Source organism: Sus scrofa, chromosome 13 (genome assembly GCF_054392235.1).
Source record: "Sus scrofa isolate SSC_HxYL_T2T_F1_AM1 chromosome 13, Sscrofa_HxYL_maternal_Yorkshire_Landrace_v2.0, whole genome shotgun sequence".
NCBI classification, from domain to species: Eukaryota; Metazoa; Chordata; class Mammalia; order Artiodactyla; family Suidae; genus Sus; species Sus scrofa.
In genome coordinates this window covers 45,826,909-45,853,946 of record NC_139395.1, presented here as the reverse complement: position 1 = coordinate 45,853,946, position 27,038 = coordinate 45,826,909, and the positions used below count along the sequence as shown (strand labels likewise).

The window sequence follows — 27,038 nt, the reverse complement described above, 5'->3', positions numbered from 1 at the left end:
AAAACTCCTATCTACATGGCAGTTCAGTTATCTATTAAAATTGCAAACATGGCTTCTAAAACCATTCAAATCTTCTTCACCTTCGTAGAAAAGAAAACATGAGTTTCAACAGATGAGACAGAGTCATGCTCCTCTAGTATCATCCTCTCAAATCACCAACATGTCCTTACTTTTCTCTCTACAGTCACTCCAGGTGGCTAAGGAAAAGGGGCTGAAAAAGCCATTTTTCAGGAACCTCCAAAAGAAACATGCAATATGGTAGGTAGCATTACAAACCCTCAGTCAAGACAGGGTGAGAATGCCCTCCAAACACATCAGGATCCTCTAGGATGCCTTTCCCAAGAGGCCAAGAAGGTTCTATAGGATGCACAAGGACTCCTTCTCAGAGGAAAGTGCTATCAAAGAGAAGTGTAATGAAAGCCACAGTGCCAATTTAAGTAATTTTAAAATTTCCAGTAGCCACCTCAGTTTTTAAAAGGTGAAATTAATTTTAATAACATTAACCCAACAGATCTATTATTTCAACACGTATTCAATATTAAAAAGTTATCGATAGTTTATATTCTTTTTATTCCAACCAGCTCTTCAAAACCAGGTATTTAACTCAGCGCGTCTTAAAAAGATGTTAAATTTTCAAGGGTTAAAGGGAAATGTAGTCTTAGCAAAATAATAAACTTGTGTCTGACAGGAAAACGTTTCCGACTTTTTCATTATCCAGCTAGAAACTAACAGGGGGTAAAATTAAGAATGTAGTTCCTCAGCAGCGCTCGCTGCAGCTCAAGCGCTCAAGTCACTGGTGGCCAATGGGTGCTGGAGTAGACAGCACCGATAGGACACCGGCGGGAGACCGGGCGGGGAGACTTGGGGAGGTGGCTGTAAACCACAGGGACAATATACTGGACCCACTGGGAAAGCGAGCCGTCGGGAGGGGCGGTCAGCGCCGCCAACAGCGCACACTCCCCATCCCAATACAGCCTGAGAGATCAGCCTCAGCCTCGGCTACTGCCCACGCCAACCCCGAGCCGGAGGTCAGAGAGTGGGGTAGGGAGGCAGTCACACAAGTCTCGCCCTGGCATTTCGCCAGCACGCCAGACTCACTATCGGCGGCAGAACGCAGGAACTGCTCCCACGGGCCCCACATGTGCGTGTGGATAGGTGAGTGGCAACTGCAGCGGTGGGGAGTCCGGTCGCAAGGAGATCGCACTGCCCTCTCCTGGCCACTGGCTGCGCCAGAAGGAAAGAAGTGCATCTGCAGGACGTGAGTCAGGGAAGGGCGCGCAGCCTGCCGGGAAGCGTAGTTTGGGGACAAAACGTGACTTGCAGCTCGCGAGGAAGACTTCGTGCGTTCGCCTTAACCTGCTCGCTTTTCATTGGGCACGTTTTCTTTGTTTCATTTTTTTTTTACCAGGGGTGGATATAAGCAAAATATAATGTGGTTTTCACGCTTTAAAACATTATATAAATAGCCTACTACTGACGTATCTACCAGCTCATTTTGCACAGTTTCTTTTGAAATGCATTTATTATTGCTGTATTCTTTTATTTTTTGTTTGCTGGAGAAATCCTTTATTTCTCCTCCTATTTTAAATGATATTCTTGTTGGGTAGAGTACTCTAAGCTGCAATTTTTTTCCTTTTTAGAACTCTGAATATGTCTTACCACTCTTCTGGCCTGTAGTGTTTCTGTAGAGAAATCCATTGATAACCTTATGGAGATTCCCTTATAATTAACTCTTTGTTTTTCTCTTGCTGCCTTTAGAATCCTCTCCTTATCTTAACTTTTGCCATTTTTATTATACTATATCTTTGTGTGGGTGTGTTTGGGTTCAATTTTTTTGGGTCTCTCTGTTCTTCCTGTATCTTGATATCTGTTTCCTTTAGATTTGGAAAGTTTTCAGCCATAATTTCTTCAAATATATTTTCAGTCTCCTTTTCTTTTTCTTCCCTTATGGAATCCCTATTATGCATAGAATAGCCTGCTTTATATTATCCCATAGATCTCTTATATTGCCTACATGTTTTTTTCATTTGGTTTTCTGGCTGCTGTCCTGATGGGGTGATTTCCTTTATTGTATTTTCCAAGTCATTTATTCATTCCTCTGCAGTAGTTATTCTGCTCTTCAGTGCTTTTAACTCAGCTTATGTCTCTGCATATGAATTTTCCAATTTTTCTTGGTTCCTCCTTTTAATTTCTAATTTCTATCTAAAGTAACCTGCATTACTGTTCATATCTGTTCTTAATTCCTTCAGAATTTTCACCATCACCTTTTGGAACTCAGTGTCTATTAGACTGAAGAGGTCTGTTTCATTGTTTGCTCCTTCAGGGGAATTCTCCTGTTCTTTTAACTGGGAATGGCTCCTGAGCTTCTTCATTTTGCTTATATTTTTGTTATTCTGTGAGCTTAGGAAAAAACAACTACTGTAGTCTTGGAGGGCTATTTATATGCAAGAGCACCCCTGGGTATTTTGTGAGGGGTTACTATTTTGGGGGGAGAGGAGAGGGTTGTTTTTGGTTTGGATGCTTGCTGTCTCTTTCCTCAGTATGTGTAGGCTGTTATCCCTTGATGCTGAGTGTGCCAGTTTAGGGCTTGTGTGTGCTTCCATTGAGATGAGGGCAATGGGCAGGGCCTTGTTGTCAGTGCCTGGTTGCTGGACCCTTGACAGTGGCAAGGACCTGCATGAAGGTGGCATAGGCTACTCCTGGGTGCAAGGCCCTGGGCAGTAAAGCAGTGACCCTCAAGCAGGTGTAGGCAGTGCCCAGAGTCTTTGGCAGTGGCAAAAGCAGGGCGTGTGCATTCCCAGGGGAGTGAGAGCAACAATGGGTGGCACTCAGTTGCAGTGCCTTCCTCTGCAGCATCCCCTAAGGTGTCTGGGGCCACAGGTGGTGCCTGTTCACTGACCCCTAGTGGTGGCAAACCATGCCCATCCCTGGAGTCTAAGATGGCTGTGGTGGTTTGCTCTTGATGTCCATAGCCCAGGCAAGAGGCATCCTACCACCCAAGCACATGCACAGAGGAGGTTCCTATGGCAGTTCTGCCCCTCCTTCTCTCACCCCTCCCAATAATGGCACCATGCTTCTCCTGCATGCCCAGGCTTCCTCCCGTGCTCCCTTGGCTGTGGTGCTCTGCTTCCCAGCTTGTGGCACACAGCTCCCTAGCCCCTTAGGCTGTCTCTACACAGCCAACCCTAGTCCTCCCCCCAGAACTGACCCGTGGAGCTTGAGTCTCAGCACCCATCCCTGGCCTGAGCATCTGAGGCTGTGGTGTCTGGGGCAGTGGTGCCAATGGTCTGTGTGGCTCTCTCTCTGCTTTGCCCTCCTCAGTCCAACTGCTGTGCTCTTCTCTGGGACTTTGAGGTTCTCTCTCTGTCTTGGCTGATCTCTTGTCAGTTAAGTGGCCTCCCAGGGTATGGATTCCTTTCCTCTTTCACAGCTCCCTCTCAGGAGTGCTGGTCCCATCCTGATTCCTTTTTTTCCCCTCTTCTTTCTTTCTCCCCCCCCCACTTTGTTCTACCCAGGTATAGTGAGGGTTTCTTGCCCTTTATGGAGATTTAAGGTCTTCTGCTAGTGTTCAGTAGATGTTCTCTGAAAATTGTTCTTCATGTAGATGGATTTTTTTGATGTGCTCATGGGAAAAGGTGAGCACTGTGTCTTACTCTTCTGCCATTTTGATCCTGCCCCTGTTCTTTTTTTTGGGGGGGGGGTCATTTTAGGGCTGTACTCACAGCATATTGAAGTTCCCAGGCTAGGCATTGATCAGAGCTGTGGCTGTGGCATAGGCCAGCAGCCACAGCAACACCAGATCCAAGCTGTATTTGCAACCTACACTACAGCTCATAGGAATGTCGGATCCTTAATGCACTGATCATTGCCAGAGATCAAACTCGAATCCTCATGGATACTAGTTGGGTTCATTACCACTGAGCCACAACAGGAACTCCACAGCATTTATTCTTTGTAGACTTTTTGATGATGGCCATTCCGACTGGTGTGAAGTAGTACCTCATTGTAGTTCTAACCTGCATTTCTTAAATAATTAGTGATGTTGAACATCTTTTCATGTGTTTTTTGACCATCTGACTGTCTTCATTGGACAAATGTCTATTTATTTAGACTTTCCAACCTTTTTTTTTTTTTTTTTGCTTTTTAGGACCATACTCACAACATATGGAAGTTCCCAGGCTAGGGGTTGAATCAGAGCTGTAGCTGCTGGCCCACACCACAGCCACAGCCATGCAAGATCTGAGCTGCATCTGTGACCTACCCCACAGCTCATAGCAACACCAGATCTTTAACCCACTGAGCAAGGCCAGGGATTGAACCTCAATCCTCATGGATACTAGTCAGATTTATTGACTGCTGAGCCATGATGGGAACTCCCTTCCAACCATTTTTTGATTGGGTTTTTTGGTTTTTGATATAAAGCTTCATGAGATATTGTATATTTTGGAAATTAATCCCTTGTTGGCTGCTTCATTTGCAAAGATTTTCTCCCATTCTGTGGGTTGTCTTTTCTTTTTTTAAGATTTCCTTTGCTGTACAAAAGCTTTTGTGTTTAATTAGGACCCTTTGGTTTGTTTTTGCTTTTATTTGCATTATTCTAGGAAGTGGATCCAATAAGATATTGCTGTAATTTATGTGGAAAGTTTATACTTTTTGATCACCTTTATCCAATCCCTATCTGCACTCTGGTAACCACAGATCTGATGTCTTTTTATATGAGTTTGTTTGTTTGTTTGAATGACATTGAGCAATAGCCACAGTGAAGTATCTCAATGCTAGAGAAAAAGCCAGGAGGAATGAGCTTTCTAGAGTTAAGACAGTCAAGGAGAAGTGGAATGTTCTGCGTATTATCCCTGCAGGCTTAGCCCTGAGACTATACTGCATGTCTATGAGTGTTTAACAAGAGACTGTCCCCTCCTGGACTGTCAGCTCCATATGAACAAAACAGCACCCCCACTAGCACTGCACACAGAACAGTTCTCCTTAGGTAGGAGAAGAAGGGCAGAGGCATGTGAAGGGCATGGAAGGACCTGAGAATGGAGACGTGATACTGGACCTCATGGCCCTCCTGACTCCCCACATACTTTTAAAATGAACAGAGGCCTCACCTATGTCTGTGTTTATAGCAATGATCACACACAGACACAAGAGGCCTCTCAGAGTTAAGGATTTGGTCCTAGTAAGATGGCAGAAGGGAGACAAGTGAATTTGAATGGGGAGGAAGTGTTTTCAGAATAATTTATTTTTCATAGTACAGAAGTCTGAACCAGGATAGCCTGAATCTTAGGACTGAAAAAACTCAGATAAATCTTTGATTTTCTGACCAATTCTTTCAATCTTTTCACCAAGCCTCCGACCACGATCACTGAGGAAATCACGCAGTCGGCTAAGTAGACCAACACTCTGTATCTGTGAACCAGGAGGAAAGAGGACTCTTTTAGGAAGGACTCAAGTTCGAAACCAGACCCATTACAGAGTTCCCATTGTGGCACAGCAAAAACGAATCAGACTAGGAACCATGAGATTATGGGTTCAATCCCTGGCCTTGCTCACTGGGTTAAGGATCTGGCATTGCCGTGAGCTGTGCTGTAGGTCACAGACATGGCTTTGATCCTTTGTTGCTGTGGCTGTGGAGTAGGCTAGAAGCTGTAGCTTCGATTTGACCCTTAGCCTGGGAACCTCCATATGCCAAGAGTGCAGCCCTAAAAAGAAAAAAAAAAAAAAGACCAGACCCATCCTCAACTGAACACACCTCTCCCTGGGTCACTGCAGGAACCTTGGGGCCAAGTTCACCTCTGGTTATAATTTATGGAGCATATGGCTGAATCCCTACACCCACAGATAGATTAGCAAACGCAGGCCCAGAGGTAACAAGGGCATTCCAAGGTCACAAGCCAAGCCCAGCAAAGCTAGTCGGGAGCAGGGGCTGAAAGCCTATTATTCCAGTCAATTGCTCTCAGTCATCAGCACAATCAGAATCCCCTGGGGGGGGGGGTTATGAAGATATGCAAGCCTCCATCCCACTGCAGAGAGTGATTGCAAGAGTCTAAGAAGGATATGAGACCTTGCCTTTCTGACAAAAACAAGGGTGGGGACCTCATGCAGAGGCTCACTGCACTAAGGATAAAAGAGACAGTCCTGGAAACCTGGCAGGTCAGGGAGGAGCCAGGGTAGGAGGGTATTTTTATACCCTGCATTCGGAGATCACACTATTCAACACACTAAACTATTATCAACTTGACACCAATAAGGGGCCACTCACCTCATTGCAGGTGATGTCGAGCGGGTCCTTGATCTGATCCAGGGTGACTGTCCCCACACACTGTTTCACCCGCTAGAAGGGGAGACTCAAGGTCAAAATGGGACACCACCCCCTCCTCCATCCATGAGCTCCCAGCCTCACCCCAGGGCCTGGACATCTTCCCCAGCAGGCTCTCCTGTTCAGCTCCTTGGGAAGCATCCGCCAGCGCCCCCAGCCCCCAGCCTCACCCCGTTCTCCTTGAAGTCACACAGCTCCGGGGGCCGCCAGGTCGGCCTGGGACACACAGTCTCCTTCACCGTGAAGCTCACAGGTTTCGGGGTGCCCGGGTCCTCGTCCTGGTCAAGGATCAAAGTGGGGAGATGGGACTCGGGCTCAGGCTTCCCCCTCGGATCTGTCACCCCCTCCCCGCCCCCACCTAGGCAGCAGCCTCTGCAGCCCCTGCTGGGAGCCTGGCCCTGGGCTTGGTGCTGGGTGCACAGGGGAGGGGACAGAGCCCGCTCCTGCCTCACAGGCTGTGCAGGGCCCTGAGCCCACAGCCCAGAGGCTAAGGCGGGAAGCTCTCACGCAGGCAGGGCACCCAGCTCTGGGAAGGTTTCCTGGCAGAGGGGGTCCCCCTTAGAGGGACAAGTGCCTTCCTGGCAGGAGGGACAGCCTGAGCAGGGGGAGGGACAGGGAGCCCCGAGGCGGGTGGGGGACAGCCCCCGCCCCCCAGCCCCTCCTGAGCCCCTGCCCGACTCACGGCCTTGGGCGGCTGGTCCAGCTCCAGGAGGCGGTAGAGATTAGCTTCCGAGGACTGCTCGTTGAGGCGATCCACAGCACGAAGCACGGCCTCCCTGTAGCTGAGGGCCTGGGCGCTGGCCGAGGGCACCACGAGTGCCAGCAGCAGAAGCCACAGTGACCAGCGCCCCAGGCACAGGCTGGCCCTCTGGGTCTCCATGGTGCCCAGGTGAGCCTCCTCCCAGCCTGCGGGACCCTCCTTTATGCCCAGCCTGGGTCTGGGACTTCCTGAGCGGCCCCATCCCTGGCTGCCTCCCAGGATGCTGGCTGGACTTGCCTCAGCCCTGGCTCTTGCCTCAGGGGATTGCTGGGCAGTGGGGAAGGATGGGTGCCTGTGCAAGGTGAAGAAGTGGTTTCTCCATCGCCCTGACAGTGTCCTGGCCTCTCCTGGGCCCCACGGGCAGTGTCACAGGCAGGGTTGCTCAGGCGGGTTGAGTCCTTGGTTGAGGGAGGGACAGGCACAGTCTCACTCCCCCGCCTTCTCCCCACTATGGCATCTTCAGGAATCAGGGTCCAGGAGTGTAGTCAGCACTCAGTCTCCAGCTCCCTACAATGCTTGGTACTCAGTAGACACTCAGTAATGTCTGATGCGCAGATAAGAGGACCCTACCGCATCTGGCATCTTGCTTGCTCGCCCCGCCCGAGCCTCGGCCGTTAGCCCCACATCTTCCTGTTTCCTGACCCAGTCCTCAGCAAGTCAGGGGCTCCGCTCCATGTGTCCCCTCTCCTAGATTCTCTTCTACCTTCCTCATCTGAAAACGCTCACATCCCCAGCTTTCCTGAGACGTGGCCCATTGACCTTTTCTCCCTCACCCCGCCTTAGGAAGGATCATCTCAAACAGTGAGACCTCTTGCTCTGTCTCACACTCAGGGCCACAGCAGCCTGGCCACCATCATGAGTCCAGAAGATTCTGTCAGGCATTGTCTGTCTCCACAGGCACTGGGGATGCTCTGTCCTCCTGAAACCGCCCCCTGCAGTATCCTCCCCCGATGCCGGCCCACTGAGTCACCTCCTGCCTCCCGTGTGACTCCTGTTCTGTCTGCCCAAGGACCCTCCTCTTAACACACAGAGCTCACTCAGGTGCAGGGGGGGCTGCTTCTCCTCCCAGTCCTAAGACACATTCCTGGGGACATCCCTTCTCAAGATACCCGTTATCGTGGACACACATCCCTGGTCTGTGTCTCTGAGTTCAGGACTCCCATGAACACCCCCGGCTGTCCACACTCTGCTGTCTGGCGGCTGTTGGCTGGGCGCCAACCCAGGAGCCCTGAGCTGAAAGCCTGGGGAGACCCCACCTGCGCCCACTTCTTCCTCCTGAGGACACTCCCTCTGACCTCCCCACCGCCTCTGCCCTGCCCCTACCACCACCGTCTCCCTCTCGCGTGCCCACACACTCCAGACTCCACCTTCCCTGGGTTCCTGTCTCTCCCGGGACCACGGTCCACCCTCCACACCAATTCTAGGGGCTCCTTCAGGCCACTGACGTGGCCATTTCAGCCCCTGCCTTGAGCCCACACACCCCTGCCTGGCACTGGGGCCTGCATTCTCGAATCTCACCTTTGTCCCCACTTCCAGCTCTCAAACCCTACACACTGCTGTCACAGACACCCCGGCCACTCAAGCCTCTGTGTCCTCCTGCTCCTGTCCCAATGGCTCTGCACCTGATCCCTCGGCTTGCCCTGCCCTTCCACCCGAGGAAGCCTTCCCTGACCTCCAGCCACACAAGGTGCCCCCTCGTCTTGGCTCCCACAGCCTCAGGTCTTCTCTTCTGATTTGACCCCAAAAGACTCCTGGTCACTGCTCTGGTGAAGACACTGGGCTGGGGTGGCCAGTGTCGGGGGCAGAGACAGCACAGCTGGGAGAGCGAACGGGCCAAGGCCAATTCTTGTACAGTTCTCCAGAGGAATGGCATTGTGACTGTGAGGCCTGGAGTAGCTCTTTGGACTCAGCTGGGCTCTAGGCCCCGGGGACTTGCCCAGGGCACATGGGAAGTGGCAGCCAGGATGACTGGTGCTGACTGAGCCTTGGAGAAGGAAGGCGAGGTGGGCTTCTGAACAACCTGGCTTCACAGTCCAGGTATTGCCCCAGGGGCCTCTTGGTCAAGCTGTAGCCTTTCCCAAGTCAAAGGAGGAAAAGGAGGTGGTTACAGTAGAAAGCAATTAGCAATACCTACGCTTACTGAGTAGCTGGTAAGCCTGAAATGCTCCTTGGGCTTTCCTGCCTCTGCACCTTTGAATTTCCCAAACCTTAGGACTGAGCTTCCCTTCCCCATCCCCCCATGGGGAGAGGAGGCTGTTCAAGGACAAGGTCTGATAAAGGAGTCAACCGAGGGAAAGAACGTGGAACCGGCTGGCCCATAAGCGAAGCTCCCTAAACAGGAGTGGTGATGATCACCCAGAATGAGCTGCCCCCAGGCATTCTGGAGTCGGGCAGGGTGAGTTTGAATCCTCGCTTTGCCTCTCACCAGCTGTGACTCCCTTGCAAAGACTCTGCTCTGGGGGACCCTCAGCAGCCAGTGAGCGTGAAGCCAACTCAAATGGCCTCAGACGCAGCTGAGAAGGCCGTGAGGGGAGCAGGAGCTCAAGCCGGTAGATGGACACCTGGGAAGAGGCTCCTTATCCCCCTGTTCCCTTAGCCCGGTTCTTGCTTCAGGAGACAGAGAAGCGTGACCGAACCCAGCACTATGTGAAAAAGACCACACACACCACGACGAAGTGGGATTCATCCCAGGTTCACAAGGATGCTTCAACACAACGCAAATCGGTCAACATCGACCACCACATTAACAAAAGAAAAGTCAAAAACCACGTGATCATCTCAATAGATGCAGAAAAAGCGTGTGACAAAGTCCAACATCCACTCGTGATACACACTCTGACAAAGTGGGTGTGGAGGGAACATACCTTAACGTAATCAAAGCCATTGATGGCACACCCACAGCAAATACAGTACTCAATGGAGAAAAGCTGAAAGCCTTCCCACTAACATCTGGAACAAGACAAGGATACCCAGCCTCACCACTGTTGTGTTCAACGGAGTATTGGAAGTCCTAACCACAGCAATCAGACAAACAAAAGACATAAAAAGGATCCAGATTGGAAGAGAAGTGGTAAAATTGTCACTGTGTGCAGATGACATGATACCATACCCAGAAAACCCTAAGGACTCCACACAACAACTCCTCAAACGGATCCATGAAGTCAGCAAAGGAGCAGGATACAAGGTTAACACTCACAGAAATCAGGCGGTCCCGTCACAGCCCAGCGGAGAGGAATCCGACGAGGAACCATGAGGTTTCGGGTTCGATGTCTGGCTTCACTCAGTGGGTTAAGGCTCTGGTGTTGCTGTGAGCTGTGTGGTGTAGGTCCAATTAGACCCCTAGCCTGGGAACCTCCATATGCCGAGGGTGGGGCCCTAAAAAGCAAAAGATAGAAAGACAGAAAGACAGGAAGGAAGGAAGGAAAGAGAGAAAGAGAGAGAGAGAAATCAGTTGCATTTCTGTATACTAACAATGCAATATTAGAGAAGGAATACAAAAATACAACACCTTTTACGATCACACCCAAAAACATTAAGTACCTGGGAATAAACCTGACCACGGAGATGAAAGTCTTATCTGCTGAGACCTGTAACACCTCAATCAAGGAAATTAAAGAGGATGCCAAGAAATGGAAGGATAGTCCATGCTCCTGGGCTGGAAAAATGCATATCGTATAATGGCCACACCAGCCAAAGCACTCTACAGATTCAATGGAATCCCTATCCAATTCCCCATGACATTGTTCACAGAACTAGAACAAACAATCCAAATACTTATATGGAACCACAAAAGACCCAGAATTGCCAAAGCAATGCTGAGGAACAAAAACCAAGCAGGAGGCATCACTCTCCCGGACTTCGGGCAATATTGCAGAGCCACAGCAATCAAAAGAGTGTGGTACCAGTACGAAAACAGACATACAGACCAGTGGAACAGAATCGAGAACCCAGAAATAAACCCAGACACCTACCGTCAATTAGTCTTTGCCAAAGGCGGCAAGAATATCAAAAGGGGGAAAAGACAGTCTTTTCAGCCAGTGGTGCTGGGAAAACTGGACAGTCGCGTGTAAATAAGTGAAACTGGAACACACCCTCACACCACGCACGAAAATAAACGCCACATGGCTTAAAGACTTAAACATAAAGCAAGACACCATCAAACTCCTAGGAGGGAACAAAGGCAAACATTCTCTGACATCTACCTTACAAACGTTTTCTTAGGTCAGTCTCCCAAGGCAACAGAAATAAAAGCAAAAATAAACCTATGCGACCTAATCAAACTGACACCCTTTGGCACAGCAAAGGAAACCATTAAAAAAAGAGAGAGAGAGAAACAAAAAGACCACGTACAGAATGGGAGAAAGGAGTTTCAAACGGTGCAACGGACAAGGGCTTCCTCTCTAAACTATGCAAGCATCTTATACAACGCGACAGCAAAAAAAGCCAACAACCCAACTGAAAAATGGGCAAAAGACCTGAACAGACATTTCTCCAAAGAAGACTTACAGATGCCCAACAGGCACAGGAAAAGATGTTCCCCATCTCGGATTATTAGAGAAATGCACATCAAAACTCCCATGAGGTACCAACTCCCACCAGTCGGAATGGCCGTCATTAATAAATCCACAAATAACAAATGCTAGAGAGGGTGTGGAGAAGAGGGAACCCTCCCACACTGTTGGTGGGAATGTACCTTGGTACAGCCACTGTGGACAACAGTATGGCGGTGCCCCCAAAAACTTACCGCAGAACCACCACATCATCCAGCAATCCCATTCTTTTTTTTTTTTAATATTTATTTTTATTTTCCCACTGTACAGCAAGGGGTTCAGGTTATCCTTACATGTATACATTACAATTACATTTTTCCCCCACCTTTTCTTCTGTTGCAACATGAGTATCTAGACATAGTTCTCAATGCTATTCAGCAGGATCTCCTTGTAAATCTATTCTAACTTGTGTCTGATAAGCCCAAGCTCCTGATCCCTCCCACTCCCTCCCCCTCCCATCAGGCAGCCACAAGTCAGCAATCCCACTCTTGCACATGCGTCCGGACAAACTTTTCCTCGAAAAAGACACATGCACCCGTATGTTCACTGCAGCGCTACTCACACTAGCCAAGACATGGAAACAACCTAAAGGTCCATCGACAGATGAGTGGATTAAGAAGACATGGTATATGTACACAATGGAATACTACTGAGCCATAAAACAGAACGAAATCAGGCCATTTGCAGCAACACGGAAGCAACTAGAGACTCTCATGCTAGATGAGGTAAGTCAGAAAGAGAAAGACAGTACCACATGATATCACTTATATCTGGACTCTAATCTTCAGCACAGATGAACCTTTCCGCAGGAAAGACACTCACGGACTTGGAGAACATGCTTGTGGCTGCACAGGAGGAGGGGGAAGGGAGTGGGATGGACTGGGAATTGGGGGTCAATGGATGCAACCTATTGCCTTTGCAATGAATAAGCATGGTGATCCTGCTGTGTAGCCCTGGGACCTGTATCTAGTCACTCATGGTGGAGCATGAAGGGGGATGACATGAGACAAAGAATGTATACACGTATGTGGGACTGGGTCTCTTTGCCGTACTGTAGAAAACTGACAAAACCCTGTAAACCAGCTACGACGGGAAAAAACCATTTAAAAAATATTCTTAAGAATACAGGTGGATGACGATCTTACAAAAAAGAGAGAGAGGGAGGGAGAGAGAGAGAGACTCAGACAGAGTGTTAAGGCACGAGTAAGGAATGGGGTCAGGAGTGGGAGGATCTGCAGCCACAGTGGCTGTGCCCTGAGATGATCAGGCTAGGCCCTGGGCACTCTCCCAGTGGCAGCTTCTAACCCACAGAGAGCAATGGTCCTGCGGAGGCTAGGCCTGAAAGAGTGTTGTCACCACCTGGCCCCCAGCCTGGGCTCCGCCTTTCCCAGTGCCCCTCCAGCTTCCCTACCGGTCTGGTTCTGACAGACATCCTTTCCCACCACGCTCTGCACTTAAAAGGCCCCAGTCGGACAAAGCACAGCCTCAGCCGTGTGTGGCCCCGCGTCCTCAGGCCAGTCCCAGAGCCCCGGGCTTCCAGGCATCAAAGCAAAGTGGTCAAGACAAGGAGCAGGGCCAGGGCTGAGCGACCTGGCTTCCGGTCCCGCCCTCCACCCAACCTGCTGACCTTCTGGGAGAAGGTAAACCAGATTTTCCCCAGCTGCCCCTCCCTCTCCCGCCCTGGGAAACGGAAGATGTCTTACACCTGCATGGGAGGCCCTCCTATCCTCCATGGAGCTATTCCCGCCGCACAGAACTTCAAGGTGCGGGCCAGGGGCCCAGTCTCCACTGGGTAAAGGGGGACAGCAGGCAGCCACTTTATACAGCCCCTCTTCATGGTCCCCCGGAGAAGCCTGGCCCGGCACAGGCCATTATCCATGTCCCCCACCCTGTCCCACTTTTCAGGAGCCTCCCGCAGGACACTCCCTCAGGCCATGAGGAGGAAGGAACCAAGATGCTTCCTGCGTCTTGCTTGGGCCTACCTGGGCAACTGGAAACCTCGCAGACCTGCGGGAGTGGGACAGCTCCGTCCACCCCATGGGCAGGTGTGCAGCCTTTAAAAAGAATGAGCTTGGGAGTCCCCTTCGTGGCACAGCAGAAACAATCCAACTAGGAAGCATGAGGTTGTGAGTTCAATGCCTGGCCTTGCTCAGTGGGTCAAGGATCCGGCGTTGCTGTGAGTTGTGGGTATAGTTTGCTCAGATCTGGTGTTGCTGTGGCTGTGGTGTAGGCCGGCAGGTAGAACTCTGATTTGACCCTTAGCCTGAGAACCTCCATGTGCTGTGGGTGTGGCCCTAAAATGACAAAAACTAAAGAAAAAAAGAAAAGCAAAGAATGAGCTGGGAAGTTCTCTGGTAGCCTACCAGTTAAGGGTTTTTTTTTTTTTTTTTTTTCCTTTTTTTTTGGCTATTTCTTGGGCCGCTCCCTCGGCATATGGAGGTTCCCAGGCTAGGGGTCCAATCGGAGCCGTAGCCACCAGCCTACACCAGAGCCACAGCAACACGGGATCCAAGCCGCGTCTGCAACCTACACCACAGCTCACAGCAACGCCGGATCATTAACCCACTGAGCAAGGGCAGGGACCGAACCCGCAACCTCATGGTTCCTAGTCGGATTCATTAACCACTGCGCCACGACGGGAACTCCCCCCAGTTAAGGGTTTGACATTATCACTGCCCTGGCTCAACCCTGTCCTTGGCCTGGGAACTGCCCCATGCTTTGGGCACAGCCGTTAGAAAAATGAAAATAAAAGTAAAATAATACAAACAGAAAGAGCCGTAAACTCCACAAATATCCATCAATAGTCAAAGTAAATGTATCTGTGTATATTCCTACAGTTGAATAACACTCCGCAACAAAAAAATCAACCTACTATGATTACACTAATGTCACTGAGGATTCTAACAAACACGTTCCATGAAGAAACTGGATACAAAAGAATACTCGTTATGGTTCAATTTTCTATGAATTTCAAATTTCGGCAACACTAATGTGAGGGGTTCGGGGTAAGGGTCTCGGTTATGGGGAAGGGGTAGCAACTGGAAGGAGGACAAGGAGGTTTCTGGGTGCTGGTCACACACATGCACACATTTAGCAAAAGATCCACAAGATGCAAGTTTACTGTCAGTGCACATTTCACAGGTACATCTAACGTTTCAATGACAAATTTTAAAAACATGGACATTGCAAGGTATGTCAGTAAGGGGGAAAGGTAAATTTCAGAATAATTCATACAAATTGACCCCTTTCATATAAACATCATTCACTGGAAAACAAGATATACCATGTTTTGCTATGTTCATAAATGCAAATAAAGGTCTGGAAACAAACAAGAACAGATGCCCACCCCATTGACGAAGGGACCTTGTTTTGAACATGGAGGTGAGACAGGATGTCAAAAGGAATTTCTTTCACCTGGGAGTGTAAGAATGTTTCAAGTGGAGAATAGATCCTTTAACAATGCTTATAATGAAAAGACGGGGGAGGTTCCCCTGTGGCATGGTGGGTTAATGGTCCAGTGTGTCCCTGTGGTGTGGCCGGTTGGATGCCCAGCCCTGTGCAGTGTGCTAAGGATCCGGTGTTGCCGCAGCTGAGTGGGGCTCTGGAGGATGGAGAAGCCCCTCCTCACCCACTCTCACTGCCTCCTTTGTTCTCTTTTGGCCTCGCCTCCACTCCCCGAGTCTGGCTTCAGATTTTATCATATCAAATCTGATAAAAGGACGGAATGTACTTCTTTGCAGGAGAGATACTGACTCGCAGACTTTGAAAGACGCATGGTTTCCAAAGGAGAGAGTTTGGGCAGTGGGGGGTGCACTGGGGTTGTGGGATGGAAATCCTATAAAATTGGATTGTGATGATCATTGTACAACTGTAAATGTAATAAATTCATTGAGTAATTCAAAAAATAAAATAAAATATGATACGAAGGAACATACCTACAAAATATAAACAGACTCACAGACATAGAGAACAGACTTGTGATAAGGGGGAGGGGGTGGGGAAGGGAAGGATTAGGCCTTTGGGATTATCAGATGCAAACTGTTATATATAGAATAGATAAACAACAAGGTCCTGCTATATACCACAGGGAACTGTATTCAATATTCTGTGATAAGCCGTAATAGAAAAGGATATGAAAAAGAACACATATATGTATAACTGAGTCACTTTGCTGTGCAGCAGAAATTAACACAGCATTGTAAATCAACCATATTTCAATAAAGTTTTAGAAAAAAGAAAAAGAAAACCTCGACCTTTTTTTTCATAATGTGCTTGAGCCCATATGACTCTCAGACTAAAGCAAGCAGATATAGGAAGGGGTTCACATACTTGAAAAACAGAGCAACCACAAACCAAAGCCAATCAGTACAGTCACAAAAACTAAACAGAAGATGACACAAGCATAAAATAAAAGGAAATCATCCAGGAGTTCCCGTCATGGAGCAGTGGTTAACGAATCCGACTAGGAACCATGAGGCTGCGGGTTCGTTCCCTGCCCTCGCTCAGTGGGTTAAGGATCCGCCATTGCCATGAGCTGTGGTGTGGGTCACAGATGCGGCTCGGATCCCGCGTTGCTGTGGCTGTGGTGTAGGCTGGTGGCTACAGCTCTGATTGGATCCCTAGCCTGGGAACCTCCATGTGCCATGGGAACAGCTCAAGGAAAGGCAAAAAAAAAAAAAAAAAGGAAATCATCCAACCAAATGAAGAGTGGAACAAAGGAGATACATGGAACCAACTGGAAAACAACCCTTAAAACAGCAATAAGTACATATTTATCAATAGTTACCTTAAACGTCAATGGACTCAATGTATTGATCAAAAGATACGGAATGGGAGTTCTCGTCGTGGCTCAGTGGTAAACGAGTCCGACTAGGAACCATGAGGTTGCAGGTTCGATCCCTGGCCTCACTCAGTGGGTTAAGGATCCGGCGTTGCTGTGAGGTGTGGTGCAGGTCGCAGACGCAGCTCGGATCCCGCGTTGCTGTGGCTGTGGCTGTGGCTGTGGCTGTGGCTGCGGTGTAGGCTGGCAGCTACAGCTCCAACTAGACCCCTAGCCTGGGAACCTCCATATGACGCAGGCGCAGCCCTAGAAAAGACAAAAGACACCGAATGGAAGACTGGATAAAAAGCAGAGCCTGCAATATACTCACCTTAGGGCAAAGGATACATATAAATTCAAAGTGAGGGGATGAAAATAGATATTTCATGTGAATGGAGAAGACAGGAAAGTGGGAGTTGCAGTAACCCTATCAGACAGAGCAGACTTTAAAACAAAGGCCATAAAGAAAAGGAAAGAAGGACACTATTTAATGATAAAAGGATCAGTTCAAGAAGAGGCTATTACACTTGCTAACATATATGCTCCTATATAAGGAGCACCCAAAGACATACCACGAACACTAATAAACACAAAAAGGAGAAAGTGATGGGAACGCAACAGCAGTAGAAGATTTAACACCCCACCCACATCAACGGATAGATCCTCTAGACAGAAATCAACAAGACAAGAGATCCTCCATGACACAGTAGAACAGTTAGACTTAATAGATATTTTCAGGATATTACATCCAAAGGAAAACCAGAAGTATACATTCTTTTCAAGTGCACATGGAACCTTCTCAAGGAATGACTGCATACTGGGCCACAAAACTAACCTCAACTAATCTAAGAGTACAGAAATTCTTTCAAGAGTCCTCTCTGACCACAATGGCATGAAACTAGAAATCAACTACAGGAAGAAAATTGCGAAAAACAAGATGACATGTGGAGCTCCTACTGTGGCTCAGCAGTTAACAAACCCTACTAATATCCATGAGCATGCGGGTTCGATCCCTGGCCTCGCTCAGTGGGTTAAGGATCCGGCGTTGCTGTGAGCTGTGGTGTGGGCTGGCAGCTGTAGCTCCGATTTGACCCCTAGCCTGGGAACCTCCATATGCCATGGGTGAGGCCTTAAAAAGACCAAAAAAAAAAAAAAAAAAAAGAATTACCCGAAAACAAAGATATTAAAAAAAAAAAAAAAAGACTACATAGAGACTAAATAACATGCTACTAGAAAAACAGTGGGTCAATGAGGAAATCAAAAAGGAAATTAAAAAATACCTAGAGACAGACAATGAAAACACAACCATTCAAAATCTATGGAATGCTGCAAAAGCAATTCTTAGAGGGTAGTTCATAGCAAAACAGACCTTCCTCAAAAGAGAAGAAAAAGCTCAAATCGACACCTAACCTGCCACCTAAAAGAACTAGAAAAAGAACAAACAAAACCTAAAGTCAGCAGAAGGAAGGAAACCATAAAGATCAGAGATGAAATCAATAAAACAGAGATTCAAAAGAACAATAGCGAAAATCAATAAAACCAAGAGCTGGTTCTTTGAAAGGGTACATGAAATTGAAAAACCGCTGGCCTAACTCGCCAAGAAGAAGAAAGAACCCAAATAAACAATAAGCAATGAAAAAGGAAATGGATTAACAATGAGATCCTGCTGTGTAGCACTGAGAACGATGTCTAGATACTTACAATGCAGCACGACGATGGGAGACGAAATTTATGCATACGTGTATGTGTGACTGGGTTCCCATGCTGTACACTGGGGGAAAAAAAGTGTGTCGGAAATAACAATAAAAACTAAACTAAAAAAAAAAAGAGAGAGAGAAATGAAAAAGGAGAAATCTCAACAGATACTGCAGAAATACAAAAAGCCATAGGAGAACACTATGAACAATTATATGCCAACAAATTCGACAGCCTAGAAGAAATGGACAACTTTCTAGAGACATACAGCCTGCCGAAACTGAATCAAGAAGAAATAGACCATTTGAAGAGACCAATCACTAGAAATGCAATTAAACATGTAATGAAAACACTCCCTACAAACCAACGTCCAGGACCAGATGGCTTCCCAGGTGAATTCTACCAAACATACAAACAAGAACTTATACCCATCCTTCTTAAACTTATACAAGTTTAACTTATACCCATCCTTCTTAAACGTTTCCAAAAGATGGAAGAAGGAACACTCTCAAAGACATTCTATGAAGCCACCATCACCCTAATTCCAAAATAATACAAAGATACTACCAAAAACAAATTATAGGCCAATATCTTTGATGAAGAGATATGCAAAAATTCTCAGCAAGATTTTAGCCAACTGAATCCAACAATACATAAAAAAGATCATACACCATGACCAAGTGGGATTCATCCCAACCTCACAAGGATGGTTCAACACATGCGAATCAATCAACATCATACACGACATTACCAAAAGAAAAGTCAAAAACCACACCAGGGAATTCCCATTGTGGCTTAATGGTAACAAACCCGACTGGTATCCATGAGGATGCAGGTTCGACCCCTGGCCTTGCTTACCGGGTTGAGGACCAGCATTGCTGTGAGCTGCGGTGCAGGTCGCAGACACGGCTCACATTGCTGTGGCTGTGGTGTAGGCCAGCAGCCACAGTTCCCTTTCAACCCCTAGCCTGGGAACTCCCATATGCTGTGGGTATGACCCTAGAAAGACAAAAACCAAACAGGCAAACAAACAAACACATGATCATCTCAATAGATGCAGAAAAAAGCATTCACCAAAATCCAACATCCATTCATAAAGCCTCTTACCACAGTGGGAATACAGGGAACATACTGTAACATAATAAAAGCCACTTATGACAAACCCACAGCCGATATAATACTCAACGAATAAAAGCTGAAAACCTTCCCTGCTCAAAACTGGAACAAGACAAGGATGACCACTCTCACCACTTTTATCCAACATAATATTGGAAGTCCTACCTACAGCAATCAGACAAACAAAAGATGGGAAAGCTATCCGAATTGGAAGAGAAGAGGTAAAATATTATCGCTATATGGAGATGACATACTACTATAAATAGAAAACCCTAAGGACTCCACACAAAAACAACTCAAACCAATCAACAAATGCAGCAAAGCAGCGGGACAGATTAACATTCAGAAACTGGTTGCATTTCTGTATACTACAGTGAAATATTAGAAAAGGAATACAAAAATACAATACCTTTCAAAATCACACCCCAAAAAATTAAGTACTTAGGAATAAAACTGACCCAGGATGCGGAAGATAAACTAAAAAACATTCATCAGGAAAATTAAAGAGGATTCAAAGAAATGGAAAGATGTCCCATGCTCCCGGATTGGAAAGACTTAATATCATTAAAATGGCCATACTGCTCAGAGCAATCTACAGACTTAGTGTGATCCCTATTAAAGTACCCATGACATTCGTCACAGAACTAGAAAAAAGAATCCAAAAATTTATATGGAACCATAAAAGACCCAAAACTGCCAAAACAATCCTGAGGACGAAAACAAAACAAAGCAAAACAAAACCAAAAAACCAAACAGAAAACATAACTCTCCCGAACTTCAGACAATATTACAAAGCCACGGTAATAAAGACAGTGTGGTAACGGTACAAAAACAGAAATATGGACGAATGCAACAGATTAGGAGGAGTACTGTTGGAATGGCAGACACTCTCCCCAGCCAATCACTTTGGAAGGCTCTGACAAGGCCGGCATGCCTCCCTGCCAGGGAAGAGTACAGCTCCTTGCTCAAGGGTTGAGAGGGAAACAAGATAAGCAGCCACTCATTTCTGCTATGGGTGGTCACATATGCATGTGGACGGCACGGTCCATGACAAGGGACATCTGGCCAAAACCAAATATGAAATTTGTCCTTTCAAATATGAAAGGACAAGGCATGGCTGAGGAGACAGAAAAGCTGCCATGAGAGCAGGATGGGCAATCATGGGAGGAAACGGGAAGCACACATGACCAGCACAGGCTGTGCAGTGATGTTCCAGTGGTGACAAAATTATTATATAACATTCTCTGATTTCCATGGGGTAAACGCCTCCACGAAGGCCAGTTTCTAGCTACCAGGGGTTTAACAACCAGCTCAGAAAAATCCTGCAACTTTAACCACGGGCTCTGGCAAGCCTGTGTCCTCTGGCACAGACACACCACAGCCTCGGCTTCCTCTGTAGGGCTTCCTCCCTCAACTTGGGATGATGGAGCGGGAGAAGCACCAGGGTCCTCTAACCAGCCTGATTCAGCCCCACCTGCTCAGCAAGAGAAGTCAAGCACGACAGGTCCCAAAGTATCCCAAAGGATCTCTGGGAGATCCTGCCCTCTGTGCCTCTCGGAGAGGGGGCTCTCGGTCTTGTTTCAGGTTGGCCCAGAAGCAGACCTAGGACAAGCATTTAGTGGCAGTGGTTGGTTTGGGAGGCAGTTCCAGAAAGCACCAGCAGGAGTGGAGAGAAGGGAGATGGGGCAGCACCCAGAGTCAGAACACGACACGCTGCTTCCTGGGTGCAAACTCCCCAGTGCTGCCAGTCTGCCCTGCAGCAAAGGTCAGCTCGAGAATGGGGTGTGGGCAGGACGTGGACAGGACACTCCTGAAACACCCGGGCAACTAGGGATGTGACCTGTGTGTCACTCTTCCCCTTTCTCACACCGGTGCAGAGCTCTTCACCCCGAGGAGCAGGATGCTTGTTTTCCGTGGTCAAAAGAGGTGTTCCATTTGATCCCTAAACCAAGCTGACCAGCGAAATCTGGGCCCAGCTGAAGAAACAGCGATGTGTCTCCATGCCACAGGAAAGGCCAGGAGGGGTGGGATTTCCAGACGTAACATTGTCAAGGGCAGGTGGAACCTTCTGGGCATCGTCCCTGCAGGCTTAGCCTGAGGCTGAACCGTGTCTCTGTTTAACAAGAGGCCTGGCCCCTCCTGGACCATCACCCCCATGAGAGCAGAACAGCATCCCCACCAGCACTGCGCACAGAGCGGGTCTCCTTAAGTCCCTACTGGGTGATGGAGGAGGAGGGCGGAGGCATGTGAAGGGCATGCAAGGGACCTGAATGGAGACGCTGTCTGGACCTTGTGACCCAGGTGCCTCCCACAGTGTTTTTCTGGAAGGGACAGCAGCCTCACCCAACTCTGTGTGTACAGAAGTTCCCCACCACCCCCTCTCTCTTTCACACACACACACACACACACACACACACACACACACACACACACACGAAGACTCCCAGAATTAAGATCAGTAGTGGTAGGTAGTAAGAGGGGAAACAAGTGATATGGAAAGCTAGAAGTCATTCTTTTGGTGTTTTATGGCTATACCTGGGGCATATGGAAGTTGCCAGGATAGGGGTCCAACTGGAACAGCAACTGCCAGCCTGCACTAGAGCCGCAGCATTGCCAGAACTGAAAAGTGACTACAACCTCCACCACAGCTCATAGCAACACCGGATCCATTAACCCACTGAGCGAGGTCAGGGATTGAATCTGTGTCCTCATGGATACTACTTGGATTCTTAACCCACTGAGCCTCAACAGGTACTCCCATACAAAGGTTGCTTTCACAAGAATTTATTTTTCACGGTTCAGAAGTCTGAGCCACAACAAATAAGATCCTAGGACTTTCCCTGGGCTCAGGATTCACCAAAAGCTTTTAATGGGTATGTTATCAGCCACTCCATCACCGTTTTCTGGGGAACCGTGGTGGGAACCTTGGTGGGAACCCTGGTGGGATCCTTGGTGGGAGCCTTGGTGGGAAAAACGGAGGTGGCCTTGGCCTTGGCAAATATGGGGGTCGGGGACGTCTCCTGACACTCTGAATCTGTGAACAAGGATGAGAGAGATCTCTCATGGGACTGAAGGAGGATCAACACAGGTCCCCTACTTCCCACTAGAACAACCCCAAAAATGGAACACAACAGCAGACTTGGGGCCACAGTTTGCCCACTGGCTGTGAATTTTGGAGCATGTGGTTGAATCCCTACACCCACAGACAGATGAGCAACCTCAGGCCCAGATATGACAGGTGACGTCCCAGGGTGGCAGGCCCAGCCCAGCAAAGCTGGACGAGAGCAGGGCCTGAGAGTCCATTCCTCAAGGTAGTGCCCCTCAGATGTCAGCACAGTCAGAATTCCCTGCAGGCTTTATGACAATACCCTTGCCAGGGATCCACCCCAGAGTCTGATTCAGGAGGACTGAGAGGGCATGAGAATGTGAATTTCTGGGTGAGGACCCCACTTAAGAACCACTGCTCTAAGGATGACAGAGCCCATCCTGGAGACCTGGAGCCCAGGTGAGAGAGAGGCCAGCGTAGGGGGCGCGTTCCCTGCCTGGATGGGGCAGCAGGTGACTGAACAAAGGAGGTTCCACGCACCAACCAACAAGCAGCACCTCAAAGAAAATGGGGCCACTCACCTCATTACAGGAGATGTCCAGTGGGTCATTGGATGGGTTCAAGGTGACTGTCCCCACACACTGCTTCACTCACTAGAAGGGGAGACTCAAGGTCAAATCAGGAACTCTCCCAAGCCATAAGACCCCAGCCTCACCCCAGGGCCTGGACATCTTCCCCAGAAGGCTCTCCTGTTCAGCTCCTTGGGAAGCATCCGCCAGCGCCCCCAGCCCCCAGCCTCACCCCGTTCTCCTTGAAGTCACACAGCTCCGGGGGCCGCCGGGTCGGCCTGGGACACACAGTCTCCTTCACCGTGAAGCTCACAGGTTTCGGGGTGCCCGGGTCCTCGTCCTGGTCAAGGATCAAAGTGGGGAGATGGGACTCGGGCTCAGGCTTCCCCCTCGGATCTGTCACCCCCTCCCCGCCCCCCACCTAGACAGCAGCCTCTGCAGCCCCTGCTGGGAGCCTGGCCCTGGGCTTGGTGCTGGGTGCACAGGGGAGGGGACAGAGCCCGCTCCTGCCTCACAGGCTGTGCAGGGCCCTGAGCCCACAGCCCAGAGGCTAAGGCGGGAAGCTCTCACGCGGGCAGGGCACCCAGCTCTGGGAAGGTTTCCTGGCAGAGGGGGTCCCCCTTAGAGGGACAAGTGCCTTCCTGGCAGGAGGGACAGCCTGAGCAGGGGGAGGGACAGGGAGCCCCGGGGCGGGTGGGGGACAGCCCCCGCCCCCCAGCCCCTCCTGAGCCCCTGCCCGACTCACGGCCTTGGGCGGCTGGTCCAGCTCCAGGAGGCAGTAGAGATTAGCTTCCGAGGACTGCTCGTTGAGGCGATCCACAGCACGAAGCACGGCCTCCCTGTAGCTGAGGGCCTGGGCGCTGGCCGAGGGCACCACGAGTGCCAGCAGCAGAAGCCACAGTGACCAGCGCCCCAGGCACAGGCTGGCCCTCTGGGTCTCCATGGTGCCCAGGTGAGCCTCCTCCCAGCCTGCGGGACCCTCCTTTATGCCCAGCCTGGGTCTGGGACTTCCTGAGCGGCCCCATCCCTGGCTGCCTCCCAGGATGCTGGCTGGACTTGCCTCAGCCCTGGCTCTTGCCTCAGGGGATTGCTGGGCAGTGGGGAAGGATGGGCGCCTGTGCAAGGTGAAGAAGTGGTTTCTCCATCGCCCTGACAGTGTCCTGGCCTCTCCTGGGCCCCACGGGCAGTGTCACAGGCAGGGTTGCTCAGGCGGGTTGAGTCCTTGGGTGAGGGAGGGACAGGCACAGTCTCACTCCCCCGCCTTCTCCCCACTATGGCATCTTCAGGAATCAGGGTCCAGGAGTGTAGTCAGCACTCAGTCTCCAGCTCCCTACAATGCTTGGTACTCAGTAGACACTCAGTAATGTCTGATGCGCAGATAAGAGGACCCTACCGCATCTGGCATCTTGCTTGCTCGCCCCGCCCGAGCCTCGGCCGTTAGCCCCACATCTTCCTGTTTCCTGACCCAGTCCTCAGCAAGTCAGGGGCTCCGCTCCATGTGTCCCCTCTCCTAGATTCTCTTCTACCTTCCTCATCTGAAAACGCTCACATCCCCAGCTTTCCTGAGACGGGGCCCACTGACCTTTTCTCCCTCACCCCGCCTTAGGAAGGATCATCTCAAACAGTGAGACCTCTTGCTCTGTCTCACACTCAGGGCCACAGCAGCCTGGCCACCATCATGAGTCCAGAAGATTCTGTCAGGCATTGTCTGTCTCCACAGGCACTGGGGATGCTCTGTCCTCCTGAAACCGCCCCCTGCAGTATCCTCCCCCGATGCCGGCCCACTGAGTCACCTCCTGCCTCCCGTGTGACTCCTGTTCTGTCTGCCCAAGGACCCTCCTCTTAACACACAGAGCTCACACAGGTGCAGGGGGGGCTGCTTCTCCTCCCAGTCCTAAGACACCTTCCTGGGGACATCCCTTCTCAAGATACCCGTTATCGTGGACACACATCCCTGGTCTGTGTCTCTGAGTTCAGGACTCCCATGAACACCCCCGGCTGTCCACACTCTGCTGTCTGGCGGCTGTTGGCTGGGCGCCAACCCAGGAGCCCTGAGCTGAAAGCCTGGGGAGACCCCACCTGCGCCCACTTCTTCCTCCTGAGGACACTCCCTCTGACCTCCCCACCGCCTCTGCCCTGCCCCTACCACCACCGTCTCCCTCTCGCGTGCCCACACACTCCAGACTCCACCTTCCCTGGGTTCCTGTCTCTCCCGGGACCACGGTCCACCCTCCACACCAATTCTAGGGGCTCCTTCAGGCCACTGACGTGGCCATTTCAGCCCCTGCCTTGAGCCCACACACCCCTGCCTGGCACTGGGGCCTGCATTCTCGAATCTCACCTTTGTCCCCACTTCCAGCTCTCAAACCCTACACACTGCTGTCACAGACACCCCGGCCACTCAAGCCTCTGTGTCCTCCTGCTCCTGTCCCAATGGCTCTGCACCTGATCCCTCGGCTTGCCCTGCCCTTCCACCCGAGGAAGCCTTCCCTGACCTCCAGCCACACAAGGTGCCCCCTCGTCTTGGCTCCCACAGCCTCAGGCCTTCTCTTCTGATTTGACCCCAAAAGACTCCTGGTCACTGCTCTGGTGAAGACACTGGGCTGGGGTGGCCAGTGTCGGGGGCAGAGACAGCACAGCTGGGAGAGCGAACGGGCCAAGGCAAATTCTTGTACAGTTCTCCAGAGGAATGGCATTGTGACTGTGAGGCCTGGAGTAGCTCTTTGGACTCAGCTGGGCTCTAGGCCCCGGGGACTTGCCCAGGGCACATGGGAAGTGGCAGCCAGGATGACTGGTGCTGACTGAGCCTTGGAGAAGGAAGGCGAGGTGGGCTTCTGAACAACCTGGCTTCACAGTCCAGGTATTGCCCCAGGGGCCTCTTGGTCAAGCTGTAGCCTTTCCCAAGTCAAAGGAGGAAAAGGAGGTGGTTACAGTAGAAAGCAATTAGCAATACCCACGCTTACTGAGTACCTGGTAAGCCTGAAATGCTCCTTGGGCTTTCCTGCCTCTGCACCTTTGAATTTCCCAAACCTTAGGACTGAGCTTCCCTTCCCCATCCCCCCATGGGGAGAGGAGACTGTTCAAGGACAAGGTCTGATAAAGGAGTCAACCGAGGGAAAGAACGTGGAACCGGCTGGCCCATAAGCGAAGCTCCCTAAACAGGAGTGGTGATGATCACCCAGAATGAGCTGCCCCCAGGCATTCTGGAGTCGGGCAGGGTGAGTTTGAATCCTCGCTTTGCCTCTCACCAGCTGTGACTCCCTTGCAAAGACTCTGCTCTGGGGGACCCTCGGCAGCCAGTGAGCGTGAAGCCAACTCAAATGGCCTCAGACGCAGCTGAGAAGGCCGTGAGGGGAGCAGGAGCTCAAGCCGGTAGATGGACACCTGGGAAGAGGCTCCTTATCCCCCTGTTCCCTTAGCCCGGTTCTTGCTTCAGGAGACAGAGAAGCGTGACCGAACCCAGCACTATGTGAAAAAGACCACACACACCACGACGAAGTGGGATTCATCCCAGGTTCACAAGGATGCTTCAACACAACGCAAATCGGTCAACATCGACCACCACATTAACAAAAGAAAAGTCAAAAACCACGTGATCATCTCAATAGATGCAGAAAAAGCGTGTGACAAAGTCCAACATCCACTCGTGATACACACTCTGACAAAGTGGGTGTGGAGGGAACATACCTTAACGTAATCAAAGCCATTGATGGCACACCCACAGCAAATACAGTACTCAATGGAGAAAAGCTGAAAGCCTTCCCACTAACATCTGGAACAAGACAAGGATACCCAGCCTCACCACTGTTCACCACTGTTCACCGGAGTATTGGAAGTCCTAACCACAGCAATCAGACAAACAAAAGACATAAAAAGGATCCAGATTGGAAGAGAAGTGGTAAAATTGTCACTGTGTGCAGATGACATGATACCATACCCAGAAAACCCTAAGGACTCCACACAACAACTCCTCAAACGGATCCATGAAGTCAGCAAAGGAGCAGGATACAAGGTTAACACTCACAGAAATCAGGAGGTCCCGTCACGGCCCAGCAGAGAGGAATCCGACGAGGAACCATGAGGTTTCGGGTTCGATGTCTGGCTTCACTCAGTGGGTTAAGGCGCTGGTGTTGCTGTGAGCTGTGTGGTGTAGGTCCAATTAGA

At 49.9% G+C, this 27,038-nt stretch overlaps 2 protein-coding genes across 2 annotated transcripts; both read right to left on the bottom strand.

The window, feature by feature from the left end:
- Nucleotides 1-5,224: 5,224 nt before the first annotated feature.
- On the bottom strand, nucleotides 5,225-7,217 carry PMAP37 (antibacterial peptide PMAP-37). The gene is given in 4 exon segments (NM_001444949.1): nucleotides 5,225-5,409; nucleotides 6,263-6,334; nucleotides 6,490-6,597; nucleotides 7,002-7,217. Coding segments are annotated over 4 exon segments (504 nt in total). The 5' UTR covers nucleotides 7,200-7,217; the 3' UTR covers nucleotides 5,225-5,283.
- Nucleotides 7,218-22,091: 14,874 nt separating this feature from the next.
- On the bottom strand, nucleotides 22,092-23,862 carry PMAP-36 (antibacterial peptide). The gene is given in 4 exon segments (XM_084988396.1): nucleotides 22,092-22,293; nucleotides 22,887-22,958; nucleotides 23,107-23,214; nucleotides 23,620-23,862. Coding segments are annotated over 4 exon segments (519 nt in total). The 5' UTR covers nucleotides 23,818-23,862; the 3' UTR covers nucleotides 22,092-22,152.
- Between the last annotated feature and the right edge of the window lie 3,176 nt (nucleotides 23,863-27,038).